The sequence below is a fragment of the Lodderomyces beijingensis genome, assembly GCF_963989305.1.
Source record: "Lodderomyces beijingensis strain CBS 14171 genome assembly, chromosome: 5".
NCBI lineage: Eukaryota > Fungi > Ascomycota > Pichiomycetes > Serinales > Debaryomycetaceae > Lodderomyces > Lodderomyces beijingensis.
The window spans coordinates 996,087-1,011,743 of NC_089974.1; the positions used below are offsets into that span (position 1 = coordinate 996,087).

At 44.2% G+C, this 15,657-nt stretch overlaps 7 protein-coding genes across 7 annotated transcripts; 2 read left to right on the forward strand and 5 right to left on the reverse strand. All coding sequences in view use genetic code 12, as the record gives it.

The window, feature by feature from the left end:
- Positions 1–21: 21 nt before the first annotated feature.
- On the reverse strand, positions 22–2,529 carry LODBEIA_P43100 (uncharacterized protein; the record flags this gene model as incomplete). The annotated part of the gene is made up of 1 exon (XM_066974518.1): positions 22–2,529. One exon carries the CDS (start codon positions 2,527–2,529, stop codon positions 22–24), a length of 2,508 nt encoding a protein of 835 aa, XP_066831248.1.
- Positions 2,530–2,720: 191 nt separating this feature from the next.
- Positions 2,721–4,235, forward strand: LODBEIA_P43110 (uncharacterized protein; the record flags this gene model as incomplete). The annotated part of the gene is made up of 1 exon (XM_066974519.1): positions 2,721–4,235. One exon carries the CDS (start codon positions 2,721–2,723, stop codon positions 4,233–4,235), a length of 1,515 nt encoding a protein of 504 aa, XP_066831249.1.
- Positions 4,236–4,816: 581 nt separating this feature from the next.
- Positions 4,817–5,314, forward strand: LODBEIA_P43120 (uncharacterized protein; the record flags this gene model as incomplete). Its single annotated transcript, XM_066974520.1, has 1 exon — positions 4,817–5,314. One exon carries the CDS (start codon positions 4,817–4,819, stop codon positions 5,312–5,314), a length of 498 nt encoding a protein of 165 aa, XP_066831250.1.
- A 298-nt stretch (positions 5,315–5,612) lies between these two features.
- LODBEIA_P43130 (uncharacterized protein) lies at positions 5,613–7,004 on the reverse strand (the record flags this gene model as incomplete). The annotated part of the gene is made up of 1 exon (XM_066974521.1): positions 5,613–7,004. The coding sequence occupies one exon, from the start codon at positions 7,002–7,004 to the stop codon at positions 5,613–5,615; it is 1,392 nt and encodes a 463-aa protein (XP_066831251.1).
- A 1,479-nt stretch (positions 7,005–8,483) lies between these two features.
- On the reverse strand, positions 8,484–10,578 carry LODBEIA_P43140 (uncharacterized protein; the record flags this gene model as incomplete). The annotated part of the gene is made up of 2 exons (XM_066974522.1): positions 8,484–10,465; positions 10,542–10,578. The coding sequence occupies 2 exons, from the start codon at positions 10,576–10,578 to the stop codon at positions 8,484–8,486; spliced, it is 2,019 nt and encodes a 672-aa protein (XP_066831252.1).
- Positions 10,579–10,847: 269 nt separating this feature from the next.
- Positions 10,848–12,095, reverse strand: LODBEIA_P43150 (uncharacterized protein; the record flags this gene model as incomplete). The annotated part of the gene is made up of 1 exon (XM_066974523.1): positions 10,848–12,095. The coding sequence occupies one exon, from the start codon at positions 12,093–12,095 to the stop codon at positions 10,848–10,850; it is 1,248 nt and encodes a 415-aa protein (XP_066831253.1).
- Positions 12,096–12,378: 283 nt separating this feature from the next.
- On the reverse strand, positions 12,379–14,628 carry LODBEIA_P43160 (uncharacterized protein; the record flags this gene model as incomplete). Its single annotated transcript, XM_066974524.1, has 1 exon — positions 12,379–14,628. One exon carries the CDS (start codon positions 14,626–14,628, stop codon positions 12,379–12,381), a length of 2,250 nt encoding a protein of 749 aa, XP_066831254.1.
- Between the last annotated feature and the right edge of the window lie 1,029 nt (positions 14,629–15,657).

Consider the following 15,657-nt stretch of genomic DNA (forward strand, 5'->3'; position numbering starts at 1 on the left):
AAATAAAATTTATTGAAAAGATTATTCGTTCAGGCTAATTTTCTGGCCTGCCATGACGTGAGGAGCAACTTCTTGGATCCATGACAATTGGATCGCGGAGCAATTTCTCGCATAACCTTTCGTGGTATACACGTATTCGATATACATGATGGCATCCATGTTGGGCTTCCCAAACAAGACGGAAGACGGGTGTATGCTGATGAGCTGGCCCGTGGTGAATGTTCGAAAAGATCGGTCGGGCATGCCCACGGCGGTGTTGGTTACAAACCCCTTGAGAAACGATTTTAGCACTGCTGCGACATCAAGTGGCTTCCCTTTTGCCCTCGCTCGCTGTTCTTCACCTTCTTCTTTGTGATCATCATCATCATCGTCAAGTTGCATCCGGAGAGATGCCAACTGCTTGTTTTTCTCGGCGTTGCTTATAAACTCATTCTGTTTAATCGTCGCAAGCATGTACTCTTTCAACTGATTTTTAATCTTTCCCACGTTTTTAAACCCCTTGTAGTTGAACATCAACTCCTGGCACCATTCTTTACCCATCGATAAATAAGCTTGATAGAACTCATACAAGGCAATCAAGTCGCCGTGTGTGTTTCCCTTTGGGCAGTATGATCTCCGTTTAAAATTCAACTCATCTCTTGCTTCTCCCGTTACGTTGATGATCAAATTGTCCACCGACAAGCACGACACAATGTCAATCACGGGCGCCAAGCAGCCCATTTCCACAGCAGTGAGCAAGACCACCGATAACTGAGGTGGCAAAGGGAGCACGCTCATTTTGTATCCCAACTCCGTGATCTTGCCCGCGTCGTTTAATGCTCCGAGAGTGTACAAGGTGTTTAATGCGCTCAAGATGGACTCGGAGCCAGGGTCTTCGAGCCATGTCCAGTTCAACAAATCGTCAATGCCCAATTTTTTGAGGGTAAGCACGGGCAAGATGATGTCGTTTCGCTTGATTTCGGACTCCTGCTGCTTGGGGAGACTAGCATATTGCGACTCCTGATAAAGCCGGAACACCTTCCCAGCGCTTTCTCTCCCAGCTCTACCTGCCCTCTGCCTAGCTGATGCCTGCGAGATCGGGGTGGTGAGTAAAGTCGACAAGCCGAGATTATGCTTCCAAAACTTGACTTTTCTCAAACCAGAGTCTATGACATACTTTACTCCTGGCACGGTAATCGAGGTTTCTGCAATGTTTGTAGCCAAGATAATCTTCCTTCTTCCGCGTGGCATAGTTTCAAAAATTTTCAGCTGCTGGTGAGGGGATAACGCCGCGTACAAGGGAAGCGGCACAATCAAGGGTGCCTCCCGCGGCAATTGCGGCGCGAGCTCCTCAAGACTCTTGACGCAATTGTCAATTTCCTCCTGCCCCGGTAAGAAGCATAGCACATCACCTTCGGGCTCGGTCAAGTTCACTTTGATGATGGACCGTATCATGCAATCAACAATGTCCTCGGAGTCTTCGTTAGCAATGTACATCTGCGACACGGGGTACATTTTACCCTCGACATACAAGATGGGCGCATCGTCAAAAAATTTGCTGAAGAGCTCGGCGTTCAATGTGGCCGACATGATGACGATTTTCAAGTCTTTTCTCTTGCCAGAAACCACGAGCGATTTCAAAAAACCCATGATCAAATCGGTCAACACCGTTCGTTCATGCGCCTCGTCCAAGATTATCGTGCTGTATTTTGTCAACTCATGATCCAACATAATCTCTCGCAACAACATACCATCGGTGAGGTACTTTAATTTTGTTTTATGGTTGCTCATGTTTGTAAACCGCACTTGGTAACCAACCTCGGCGCCCAATTTGCACCCATATTCTTCACTGACTCTTGCCGCAAGCGATGCAGCTGCCACCCTCCTAGGTTGAGTCACGGCGATGGCTTTGGCATTTTCCAGGACCAAAAACTGGGGGACCTGGGTCGACTTTCCTGAACCGGTTTCACCAATCACGATGGTGACTTGATTCTCCGTTATGAATTTTACAATGCGGTCCTTGTGATGGTATATTGGTAGTTTCTGTCTGGTTTCAAAAAGCTTTGCGGCTCTTTCGGACATTAACTGATGGGACTGGCTAGACTGGTTGAAGCTGTACTTGTTATTATTGCTGTCGGAAAGCGATTCATCCGCGTCATTGTGATACTTGACAGTCGTAGCTCTTTTCGTGTTTCCGGGCCCTTTTCGAGGAGAATCTCGCCAAGTTTCTTGCACGTTTGGAAAATTGGTGGGCTCTTTGGTTCCTGCCTCGTTTTCAACGTGGACATCTGCAACGTGTATTTGTTTCGCCAGTTCATCGTCATCAAACTTGATTTTCTTGTTCAGGCGTAGAGGACCTTCTCTTTCTACCTCATATAGCTGCTGCTGCTGCTGCTGCTGTTTTTGCTGTTTTTGCTGTTTCTGCTGTGTTGGTGCCGGCGGCGGGGACAGTGGCTGTTGCTCATTCTTTTGGCCGCGATGTTTGGTTCTTCTTCTTCTTTTCCTCTTCTGTGACCCATCAACCTGAATATTCTCTTCGAACTGAGACATTTATCTTTGTTGTCGTAGCTCTTTCTTATGTTTCAGTTGATTGTTCACGAGCTGACCTCTTATGATTGCAAAAAAAAAAAAAAAGAGAAGATCAAGATTCGTGAGAAATTTCAAAGCGCAAATGAGACTACAAGACACCCCAGACAACATAGACATACTCGCCTAGAACGACCTTTCCTCGCGTCGGGACCATGTTTTTTCGATTCCAGAGGGTGCAATTGCTCAAATACCTGAGGTTCTACTCGTCCGGCCTCAAAACTGTAGCGAGAGACCCCGTCACAATCATCCCCACGGTGTATGAGCTCACCGAGGGTAAAGATGTCACACCAGAAACAAATTCCGACACTTCGTTGGTCAGCTACTTGCAGTCGAGACACTTGATCGAGTCGTTGACTAATGACGATTTGTTTGTCATCACGAAACGCGGCAATGGTCACCGATTCAGGCTCTATTGCGGTGCAGACCCCACAGCGCCGAGTCTACATCTCGGTAATTTACTACCACTTATGGTCTTGTTGCACTTTAAGATTTGCGGCCACGATGTGTTTGGGCTAGTCGGGGGCGCAACTGGACAAGTCGGGGACCCCAGTGGACGGACATCTGAAAGAACCGGCTTGAACTTGACGGAGGTTGAGGATAATGTCTCCAAGATCCAACGACAAATATCAACGTTCCTATCTAATGGTATAAAGTACGCCAAGTCAAGGCAATTCCCCATGAACAAGGACATTGGCGAAACTTTCAGCGTCAACAACGAGACTTGGTGGAAGGACATTATGCTTTTAAACTTTTTGGCCACGTATGGGAGACACATCAGAGTCAGTGCCATGTTGGCGAGAGATTCCATCCTGTCGCGGTTGGAGCTGGGTGGACTTGGCTTTAATGAGTTTACTTACCAGATCTTGCAAGCCTATGACTTTTACCACTTGTATGAAGCCGAGAAAGTGGATATGCAAGTTGGTGGCAACGACCAATGGGGCAACATCACGGCGGGGATCGATTTAATATCGAGGTTGAGAAAGCGAACCGAGGATGGTGATGCGCGTGAGGCGTATGGGGTCACGGTGCCGCTTTTGACTACACCTTCTGGCGAAAAGTTTGGTAAATCTGCTGGAAATGCCGTGTTTATCGACTCGAAATTAACAACGCCGTACCAAATGTATCAATATTTCGTCAACACCCCAGACGACATGGTTGAAAAGTTGTTGAAAGTGTTTACATTGTTGCCCTTGAATGTGATTGAAGGCGAATTGATCCCCAAACACGTTGCCGATCCCGGCTTGCGGATAGCGCAGCGCGTGTTGGGCAGAGAAGTGGTGGACTTGATCCATGGCGTTGGTGTCGGTGACGAAATGGCATTTCTAACTGGATTCTTATTCCCTACTCCCGACCAGCCGTTTAACGACCACGTTAGCGCCGATGATCTCATCAAGAATTTGAAAAGATCGGGCATATTGCACAAGTTTCCCTTGCAAGAGTGCGATGACATCAAAATGAGCACGCTTCTTTCCAAAATCACAGGCAAGTCTAAGAATGAAGTCAAGAGATTGATCAAAGCAGGCGGCGTCTACTTGGGCTTAGACAGAGACCAGTTCGAGGACCCAAAAGATGTCGTCTTGTTTGACAAAGACCACCACTTGATCGATGGGAAGCTAATGTTGATACGAATCGGTAAACAGAACTACTACGTGGTCGAGTTTGAATAAGTCTCTCTCTAGGTTTTTCATGTAAATAGTGACTTTGGGGACTTTGTTAGGTTAGATATAAGAACTGAACAATAGTTGAGAGTAGCTTATCGGAACCCCGGCTTTCTTGTCCGTGTCTGTGTGTATTTGTCCTTTTTAATCTTTCTTGCCGCTGGAGTATTTTATCCCGAAGTGGAGATATCGTGGTGATACCTGAGCCCCCCCCCCCCCCCCCCCCCCCATCACGTCATCACATCATCATCGCAAGGCTGCCTCTCGGGATGAGCTCCCTAGAAAGTAAAAAAAAAAAAGAACGCTGATTGAGAGTTTCTAGGCTGTTGGATTAGAGTCCATTGCTTAGTTATCAGGTCCTCAAAAGCCTTGTGCCGTGTAAGTCTCAGACTATGGTCTATTGTAGTGGTAGTTGTAATAGTAAGGGTGGCGCTTTTGTTTATCGCGAGGCTGATTAAAACTTGCGGCTAACACCAACTTTCAGAGGATACACCTCGTGGAGTATAAATATACACCACCCACTCTTACCGTACATACATACACTTTCACAGCCGTCGCCTCGTTACTAGTTCCAACTTCTTGACCATACGATGTCCAAATTCTACGAATTGAGTCCCAAAGACGCCAAAGGCGAGCCATTTCCATTTGCGCAATTGAAAGGCAAAGTAGTGTTGATCGTCAACGTTGCTTCGAAATGCGGATTTACCCCTCAATACGAAGGCTTGGAGAAGCTCAATAAGGAATTCGCTGACCGGCCTGTCCAGATCTTGGGTTTCCCATGTAACCAATTCGCGGGACAAGAGCCTGGTTCCAATGAGCAAATTGGAGAGTTTTGCAAATTAAACTATGGTGTCTCGTTCCCCGTTTTGGGCAAAGTCGACGTTAATGGCGACAACGCTGATCCCGTTTACAAGTACTTGAAGAGCCAAAAATCCGGTTTGTTGGGTTTGACCAGAATCAAATGGAATTTCGAAAAGTTTTTGGTTGATGAAAATGGCAATGTTGTGGAGAGATTTAGTTCATTGACCAAGCCAGCTGAAATCGCGCCAAAGATCAAGGAGCTTTTAAAGAAAGGTGAGGCAAAGTGAAAAAGAGAAGGAAAAGAAAATCACAGGGTGACTAGTTGATGGTAAATTTTGATGATGATCTTCAGGTATCATGATTGTTTGTCTTTTGCTTTTTATCAATTTTTTGATTATTTATATTTGAATCTAATACGTCTTGTAATGGCTTTTGACTGGAGCTTACGTTGGAGGAGAGGCAACGAGTCTGGAAGAAAACTCCATTGAGGATTGAAAATCACTTACTTTATTTTTATAATATAACATTTATCTCACGATTTTGTTCATGTTTTTTTTTTTTGAATGTAGCTCCGAAAGAAAACTCTCATACCACGAGAGGAGCATCGTATTTTGTAGTTTTATAGTCCCAATAAAACGACAATTGTTGAGGAGTTGACGAATTGGTGCCGCATTGTGCGGTGTACTTGACATCACCGATTCTCTTGTTGATGTACTGCTCAAAGTCGTCAAATTTGCACGAGAATCCGGGACCAGAGGCACATGACTCGATTGGAATCACAGCATCGTTGATCACATACCTGACAAAGGAGTCCTTGCCACATTTGAACTTTTCAGTGTAAATTCTAGCACCTTGAGGAACAATAGCCGAATGGAGGTAATTGTGAGGAAAGGGGATGTAAGAAGTGGGCAAGTCTTCTTTTGGCTTAATCAATCCCAACGCACTATGGTAATTCTCCAAGTCGGTGTCATGGCTAAACGACAACCAGATCTTGTTCTGGGCAGATTCATCTTTCAAAAGAGCCAATGACGCGTTCAACAAAACTGATCCAATGAGTCTAGTGTAGTTGTTTCCTGGTCCATTTGAATAGTAAGAGCTTAAATCACTAGCATAGGAGTTTTTGATAAACTCCTCGTTGGTGAACAAGTCGCAAACTTGAGAGCTGCCATTGACGTTGATCTCGTAAGCACACCATGGAAACATGTTTTCGACGTCGCTGGTGGTGAGGTTCAAGCCTGGATTTGGTTTAGTCAATCTATCCACAATTGGCTTCAAGTAAGATTTGGTGTCATATTCGGCGACAACATGATCATTAGTTGAATCGTTATTGTTTGGACAACTGTGTCTTGGAGTCAATGAATTAAGTCCCGACTTGGCTTCTTCGGATAGAATGTTGAACACAACCGTTTTACCTTCTTCATATTCATCACCCAAGAACCCTCTTGCAAAGTATTTTGAGCTCTCGTGCACTCTATTTGAATTCGAAGTGAACACTGGCAATGTCGAGTTCTTCTCGTACAACGAGCCATACTTGGCCCGGAAAACAGCCCCGTGTCTCAATTCGTTTGTAGTTCCCGCATACGTGCCTTCGGAATTCGACGTGGTGGTCTCCAACCCATAGTACTTCTTGTCGTGGACAAAAAAAGTGTAGTCATTGAAAAAGGTCAAATCTCCCTTTAATGTACCGTTGTACTTCTTTATCTTTTCGTAAACCTCCTCCATCTTCTTCCCCGAGCCAGAAGTAGGGTACCTTTCCCCGTGTCTTGAAAGCAACTGCACTTGCTCTAATGAACAGCCCTGGGGTATACTGGTATCGATACCAAAACCGGCATTGGCGATATACGGTCCTGCTCCACCGAGGAAGTTCAAGATGTTGTATTGCTGAACGGAAGATTGTTGTGGCGTAGCAACGTCGGCGTAGATGCTTTGACCCACGAGGAGTAAGCCTTTGTTTAGCAAGTTTGATATTGCAACCATCGTCTATTGAGCCCCGTGTGGTGTGTGTAACAAAAGAACTACCTAGCTTTACAAGATGTATTTACTTTGGCATCTTGAGGCCCAAGGTTTATACATATATATATATATATGTATCTAAGGAGCACAAGGTAAATCGAATCAAGACAGGCCCCACGTTGTGGTCTGGCGCAGTTGATGTCAATAAATTGATACTTTTCAAAAATTTCAAGATGGTTTGGAGACTACTCTATTTGTGTTGGTACTAACCTTAAGTCGGTGATATCTTATTGTTTGCAAAGTACGTTGACTTGACACTAACAGTCTAAGCGGAAGAGCGGGAGAAGGGTTAGCATGCCCCGAGACAAACTGGCTCAATTGATCAATAGAAGCAGAAATGACGATGCTTGGGAGATCCCCAAATTTGTAAAGAAGCCAAATATTTTCAAAAACGATCCCCGAGAGCATATAATAAGTACTTGTTGTTTTCAAGTGGCTGCACCTAGCTGTACTACTCAAGTACAGAGTTGAACGGATCCTATTGGATATAATCCTTGTGAGTCCAGAAACAATAGAAGCAGAAGAGGACGCTGGAGTGGACACACATTGCATTGTCCTGTCCAAGATGCCAAACTAATTTGATTTGCAATTTTTTCTCACCAATTCTTGACTAATTGCAGATAATGGTGATGATAAAGAGACACACGTGTGTGGTTCAACCTACTTTTTTAATTGATGCCGAACAGTTCTTCCGGTGCATCATTCTATACATCCCTCTCTAGTGTCTTGTCGACCCTGGAAAGGACTCCTCCGATCCATTTTGGTTGCCCCTTGTTGAAATTTAACTTTAGAAAAGGAAAAAAAGATCCCGACAAATCTCACCAATCTTGGAAAGCTTTGCAGGAAATGAAAGTGCTTATTAAAAGTGTGAAGCTGACCTCGTAGTCCAGATAATCGAAAGGTGTCCTCGTCAAAAGGGAGGGGTTTGGGCCGCCAGGTTGAGCTTCGTGAGTGGCACGTGACTGACAATTATTCCGTAACTAAGATGCTTGGCAAAGCCAACCCCTTTCCCCCAAAAAGCCCCTTAACTTTCTGCTGTGTTATTTTTTTTGTTTCTATGCTTTTTAGTTCTGTATCTATACTGCACGAAATAAAAATATTCTCACAGATTCCCTGCAAATTTATGTGCTTTTGAGCAGGGAAAATACGTGATAGCTGGTTAGATTCTGTAATACACAAGCTCGTGTGACAAAGTACCTGTCCCCATGTCCATGTCCATGGCTTGAAAAAAACTCCGTTTCAGAACAAGACAGGTGCTACCGGAATGGTTTTGCTTGTTTTCATAATCAATGCCTTTATTGACCCTTGGCTTGAATTTTCCGACGGTAAAGTACTCTTGGCATTTCTTGCTCTCGTACTAAGAACCTTGCCAATTGCCCTTTTAGTTTTATTTGGCAGTAAGCAAGAACCAGTGCATCATATTTACTGAAATGTTTGCCAATCTCAAGCTCGACTGAACCCAAATTTCGGTTGATCGTCGTCATCGTCATCGTCATCGTCATCGTCGTAGTCATCTTCGAGGTGAGAATCAGTTTGACCATTCGCTCCTCGGTTGACAGCAGTTCCAGGGCGATGACCATTCCGCCTTCTCATATCCTGGAAAATAGAATCCGCTTCATCATCATCATTTTTTTCTTCATCTTCATCTTCGTCATCTCGTACAAATAGCGGCAGGTGATCACCTCTAACTTCACTCATGGCACCACCAAGCTCATCTTCAATTGTAGTGCGGTGTATTTTCCTTGCGTTTTGGTTTGCAACGGTGGGCATCTCGCCGCTCACCATTGGTATTCGCTGTCTTGCTCTCTTTGGAGTCGATTTTCTGAAATTTTTGAAATTTTTCGTTGTTGTGTTGGTAGTGGACGATGCGTCCAGCAAAACTGCCGAGGGTCGTTTGCGTAATGGAACATCGACAATTTCAACGATGACCAAATTCGACAAGTTTTTGTAAACTTCAGCATTGTCAGCATTATAATCTCCATCACCGTTACCACCACCACCATAAGAATAATCTGCATTGGTGTCTTTGTTCACCTCTGGGATCCCAAACTCTTTGTTCCAGAAATCTAGTGAACTTTCCTTAGCCTGGACTACGGCGTCAGCAAAGGATACTTTTGGTGTAAATTTGGCAATTTTAGGCGGTGTGTGAGCAGTAAAAGATTCAGTAATTTTGCGCTTAAGTGGATTGGGGGTTTCAACATGCTTGGTTTCGCTTGCTGCTGTTTCAACGGGAGGCAATTTTCTGGTAAATTTCTGATCAGGGTTGGAATGCGTCGTCGTCGTCGTCAATGATGATGGAGTCTCTGCCGTTTCTGTATGTTCTTGTGGAGCTTCAACATTCTGAGCTTCTACTGCTTTCGATAAATGTAACGTTGGTTGTGAGCCACCACCACCACCACCACCATGCAGAGACTCATCTGAGCCTTGCGGTGCAGAACTTACTGCTGCCTTGGTTGGCGAAGTATGAGGCGATTCGCCAAGTGAGAAAAAATGCAACTTGTCAACTTTCTCATACTTGCGTCGTTTTCGATGACCAGTAACGGGCTCGCCAAGTCTCTTTGAATCTGGAATCTTGTTGCGAGGTATCAGCTCGTAGGAACCGTCGACGATTTTTCGAAAAAGATCATCTTCATCAATTGCTTTTAAGGAAAACACATCTGAGGAATTCACGAGAATAAATTCATCGTTGCCTGCTTTCACTTTTATGTCTTGTTCCGAATTTTTTGCTACAATCACAGTGTCTAGCCAGCCGATCTTCTCAAACGATAGAAACTTGCTCATCTTGCAGAAATCGCTTCTTCCTCTATTAGGCGCAAAATTGCGATTGTGACTGGGCATGTATTCAACATTATCGCATTCTAGCACCCATTTAGGGTCATTAGGCTCATCAAGCGCGGTTTCAAACCAAGAATCATTCACCAAATGCATCCCCCTCACAATTGCCTTTTTAAAGTCATTCAGATCCGGCATGGACTCACTAGTATGGAAATGTGTAGCCTCATTGATCTCGTCAACTACAGCAACATCGACCTTGAGCTGAATCAACCCCTGAACCAACCCATTCTTCTTGCTCTCGGTGCTCTCCGTGTACAACTTACACTCCACCCACTCAATGGTCAACGGCGTATCCACAACATGAGGCTCGCTATCGCGCTCAACTTCAAGCACAATCTTGAATTCATGCGACAAGTCAAGGTCAATCGGCAGCTGCCCCTTTTTCAACCTCACGGTTTCGCCATTGATGATGCATTTAGCTCGAGATAAAACGCAAATATTTAATGCAGTTTTCCCCAGCGTCTGTTGGGAGGGTGGCCCTGTCCTTAATTCAAGTAGTTCTCTCGCTGTCTTGCGCGACTGGAAAATGATATCGACATCGGGGCTCCTTCCTACTCGGTAAGTTTTCTCTGGTTGCAAGATTCTGCTTACTTTGGAGATGGGAAAGAGTTAGTAAATTGGCATAACTTTTCTTTTTTTTTTCCTTTTATTCTTTGTCGGACGTACCTGCTTTCTTGTCGCCTGGGTGTTGAGCTATCCACATTCCATTCAAGGTTTCCAGGGCATTTGGGATTGACTGGAAGTGAACCGAACTGAAGCGAATGAAGTGAACTGGACTGAGTTGCGGGTGGTTGTAATTTCTGGCCATCCGATTCTTCACCGAAAATGGCTTTCGCGCGCCCGCGTTACACCAGAGATGATTTGGATCCCAAGAATCCAACGCTGGACAAAGCTATTAAAATTCTACAATCTGTAGATATCCACTGTGTTTATTCTTTTTTTGGTTGTTCCTACTGCTAAGCTACTTCTTCATTACTTATTTGGCTTGGTTACTTTACTATTCTTAACCTTCCTGTTTTGTTTAGTCTTGCTCTTGGTAGTTTCCTTCAACTTCTTTCCAAGAACCTTCGCAACGGTTTCAGCATCGGCCAATTCAGACAAGGTCTTTTCAAACGCCAGCAATTCTCCCTTGGATGGCGCTTCAGCTTCAGCTTCACCTTCAGCAACATCATCCGCATCTTCTTCCATCACGTCAGCGTCTTCATCATACAAGCTGTCTGTGTAGTATAACGGCAAAGCAGGCGACGCAGCGGTTTTCACCATAATCGTCTTGATGTTGTTGATATCGAACGCCGACACGACATCTTGTATATTCGACACAAGAGCATCTTGAGCCTCGGCGTCGGATGCGCCAAGATTACCAATCTTGATCGAGACGACAGTTCCTTGAGGAGGCAAATACCATGTGCTGCTCATGGCCTTTTGCAACTGGTTTTTCAACGTTTGCACCGACAATTGCTTATTGTTGGACGAGGTCGAGACTCTAATGGGGAGTGGGATCTTGCTCGATTGGTAAAAAGTCTTGCCCAACAAAGTCGGCATCGTGTTCAACACGGCATCGTCCACCAAAAACACATCGTACTGCGAAAGCAAATCACGCTTTTTTTCAAATGACTTGAATTCGGTCTTGAGTGCTCGAACAGGCACTATTTGGCTCAAGTTTGACGGCAACGAGCCTTCTTGCTCGAGTTGTTCGATTTCAGCTTCAGTCTTGACTATTTCATCGCGTAGTATCAAACATATCTTGGTATTGTCGTTGTATATCGACTTGGTGAGTTTGATGCTCTTTGGTTTAAACTGGGGCTTGGTGCTAAAGAATTTCTTTGACTCTATAGTGAGGTAAAGCGTATTGGCGTCATCTTCTCCAGCTTCGTCTTGAAACAATTGCAGCTTTTGGTCTGTTGGATTGCCAGCAGCTTCGTCTGCGACTCGGGTTAGGTACTTGCTCAACTCCGATATAGCCTTTTTTGGGACCTTTTCAGGTATAATGCTTGAGGGTGACACAGGCAAACCTTTCGATGACTCTTTGTGAGGCTCCTCCGCTGGTTTGGACTGTTCAGTTGAAGCTGGTTCTTTCTCTGGTTCTGATGTCTCCAATGATGCAACTTCCAGCACGGCTTGCTTTGGACTCTTTTTGGTCCTTTTGGTTTTTGCAACTCTAGGCCTTTGCACTTTGTCTGATACAGGGGAGGCAGCTCCCTTTGAGCGGGTCTTGGCCATGTTTAAAATGTGCTGTTTGAATATCAAGTAAGATGGTCTTGATATGAGTGGTGGAATTATTCACTACTCATCGCCCCAAACATACAAAAAGAAAAAAAAATTAACCAAAGCCTGCGCGCACCCATGGCATCTCCCACCACCGAGATCAGAGATCAGAGATGAGATAAGAGATATGGAGAATAGAAAATGGGGGACGGAGGATGGCCCACTTGCTCATAAAGACTCAAGATTTCAATCTTATTTCTATACATATTTATACAATCTCATTCTTTCTTTTTTTTCATCACACTTTATTGTAAACCAATATATAAGCATTTTTAACATCATCATTATCGGAGTTTAGCACGTCATCATCGGCAACTTCCTTCACAATGGTGTCATCGATTCTCCACCATTCTTTTGCGTCAGAGTCGTATATGTCGCATGTATAATGACCCGTGTCCGCATTAGCTCCGTGGTGGTAGACTACTGAGGCAAGTTGATATGTCTGCGAGCTGGCGGTAGGTATCTTTGGTGTTGCTGTTGCTGTCGATGCTGGTGATGTTGTTGATGTTGACGTTGACGTTGACGTTGATGTTGATGTTGATGTTGATGGTGCAGATGATGCTTGAGCTGTGCTCCATGGAGTAGCAGGTGACAAAGACAAGATCGCGGGGGGTATTGTTAACGTGTGGCTGTAGGTAACCTTCTTCTTCAATTTTTCAACGGCATTTTCTTGATCTTTGAAATAGCTGAATCTTTTCAAATGAATAACCAAGACTTCTGGCAATTTGGAGATGAATGTTTGTTTCTTGACATGTACTTCTGTGTTGTTGTTGTTGTTCATGTACGAGATATTCTCGACTTCATTCAAGTGCAAAAACGCATCTTCGAGCGAGTCGGAGTTGGAAATATCTAGTTGGAAATGCTGGAATGGATCCAATGTTATTGATTTTTGCGAGGAAGAACCCTTTGGCGTGGTGACCACCGATTTGAACTCGCCTCCAAAGATCATATTCAACGGGGTGGGTTCAACTTCAATCTTGGTGACATTCTTCTTGGACCCCACTTGGTTCCATTCGTCTTCTTCATCGTCCTCGTTCTTCACCCTTCGTATGCATGTTTTAACGTTATATTTAAATCTAGTGTATTCTTGAGCATCGTCATAGTCGTATGATTGGATCAACAGATCCACTTGCGAGGTGTTTACCCTTTTTAACGCTGCTAAAAACTCCTCATTCAACGCATCTAGGTAGTAGCCTAAAAACTCCTCAGCGTCCTCCTGTTGACCCCATCTCAAATGTGAAAACTTGCCGTGCCTGGATAATGCAGCGTAAAACCCTTCAATCGAGACTGGGGCTTTGGAAAAATTTTCATTAGGTTTGAATTCATTAAATAACCGTATCGTGGCGTCGAGTAACGATTTCGACGAAACGGAAAGGTCACCGATTGATTTTGTTTCAATCAATTTGAGTAATTTGTTGAATGGCGGGCAGTAAATTAAGATTTGAAGAATTGAATTCATGAAGCAAATGTTGCCTGTATTGGTCAATCCCTTTGGTTTGACATCAAAAGTGGGAAAATCTTCAAAGATGGAATAGCTCTTGTCAAACATGATTTTAAGGAGCAAGATGCCGAGCGGTTGTGCTGACTCGTTTGCAAGGTTAAGCTTTCTGCTTTCATTTGAAGCACTAGCAGCAACAGGGGCAGCAGTTGCAGTTGCAGTTGCAGTTGCAGTTGTATTTGTTGCAGTGGTTGTCGTTGTTGTTGTTGTTGTTGGTGATGTTGACGCGGCCAGGGCTGGCACTCTTGCTTGTGCTTCTTGTGAAATATCTGGTTTTGAAGTGATTTGCGAGCTAGATGGTTTCGATTTTAAAGGTCTTCGAGTTTGATGAGGTGTCACTGGCGCAGACGATTGCAAGAATGAGGCCCAATTTGTAACAGACTGGATTTGTGGTGTAGTTGGTTTTGCTTGATGCGTCAGCTTGTGATTGTTATTCTTATTATTATTACTATTATTATTGGGGACGCAACCACCGTATCTAGTTATTTTACCATTATTGTTCATGTCCACCACTTTGGATTGACCCTCAGCAATCAGAAAATTGCTTAGCTTCCGAATCGAATCTTCTTGTAGCGCATTGAGTCTGGATATCAGATTCAAAATGCGACTTTGTTTTGTCAAGGGATAGTCGTTGTGAAACTCACTTTCGGAGGTGTTTATGTACACGGGAAGTTTGTGACTTGTTGGTTCTGTATTGGTATGGGTGCTTTTGGAGGATACGGGAGCCTCCTCACTTTCGTCATGACTGCTCCGCGACTCTAAACTGTCATTTTTCTCTTCGCTTGGTTTTGTTTCTTCATGCAGACTTGGTTTTTCTAGTTTTGATGAACCATTTTGAGCAACTGCAACAGCAACTGGTTCAGGATTTGAATTATTATTATTATTGTTATTACTATTAGCACTATTATTGCCATTCACTAGCAGCTGTACAACTTGAGGTGACAGCAGAGGCTTCTGAGGGGACGCAGCCTCTGGCTCCGACTGGGCCATCAGTGGGGTTTGGTTATGTTGAAAATGTTGCTTTGCGGGACGTATATGCTGGTTTTGAATGGGAGAAAACTGCTGATGAGGCATGGGCGGTTGAACATGCTGGTGAATATGCGGTTGAGGAGGGAAATTTGGATGCACCATATAAGGCTGTTGAGACTGATGCGGCAGATAAGGTTCCGGCTGGTATGGGATGAAAACATATGGGCTTACCGGGACAGGATAATTGAAACTCCCGTATTGCATATAGTATTGCTGTTGCTGAGGAGTAAGAGGGAGGTGGTGATGCTGCTGCTGTTGTGGTTGTTGCTGTTGATGTTGTGGCAAGGGTTGTGAAAGTGGAGGTTGATGTTGGCTCTGTGGCTGAAAATGCAGTTGAACCGGAGTATGCGGTTGCTGATGGGCAAAGTGCTGTTGTTGCTGGTGATGTTGATGTTGCGGCTGACTAGAATAAGTCGTTGCGTAATGTTGAAGTTGTTGCGGTAAATACGCAGTAAAGCTATGGCGGGGTGAAAAGCTTACAGCGTCCCCACGAAAACGCAGCACCCCACTAGTACCATTACCATTGGAGCTATTTGTAGTAGTAGTAGTAGCTGTTGCTGTCGTAGTTTGAGTATTAGGATGTGAAGAACTTGAAGATGATTTAATGGACATTTAGAAAAAAAAAAAAAGTTTTTGGAAAGTTATCGGACTGTATGTTTTGTTAAAAACTTATTTGAAGCATGAATTTACACGGGGAACTTTGGTTCGTTGATTAATAACGAAATGTAGTAGCTTGGGTTACTTAAAAAAAAAGGGAAAAGAAAAATTCTTACTGTTGCTGCTGTTTTTTTTGTTAAAGCTTGCCTGGTTGAGGATGGATTGTATTTGGGGGAAAAAGATACCAGGGATGATTCTACTTTGGAGGATACCCTAGGGACTTGTCAACGTTGGTTAATTTTCCACTCTTGATGGAGGTGTCTAGCTGGGGTGGGTTGGCGATTGAGAGACTCAAGGGAAGAAAAATTTGATTTGAAGGTAACCTGTTGGAAG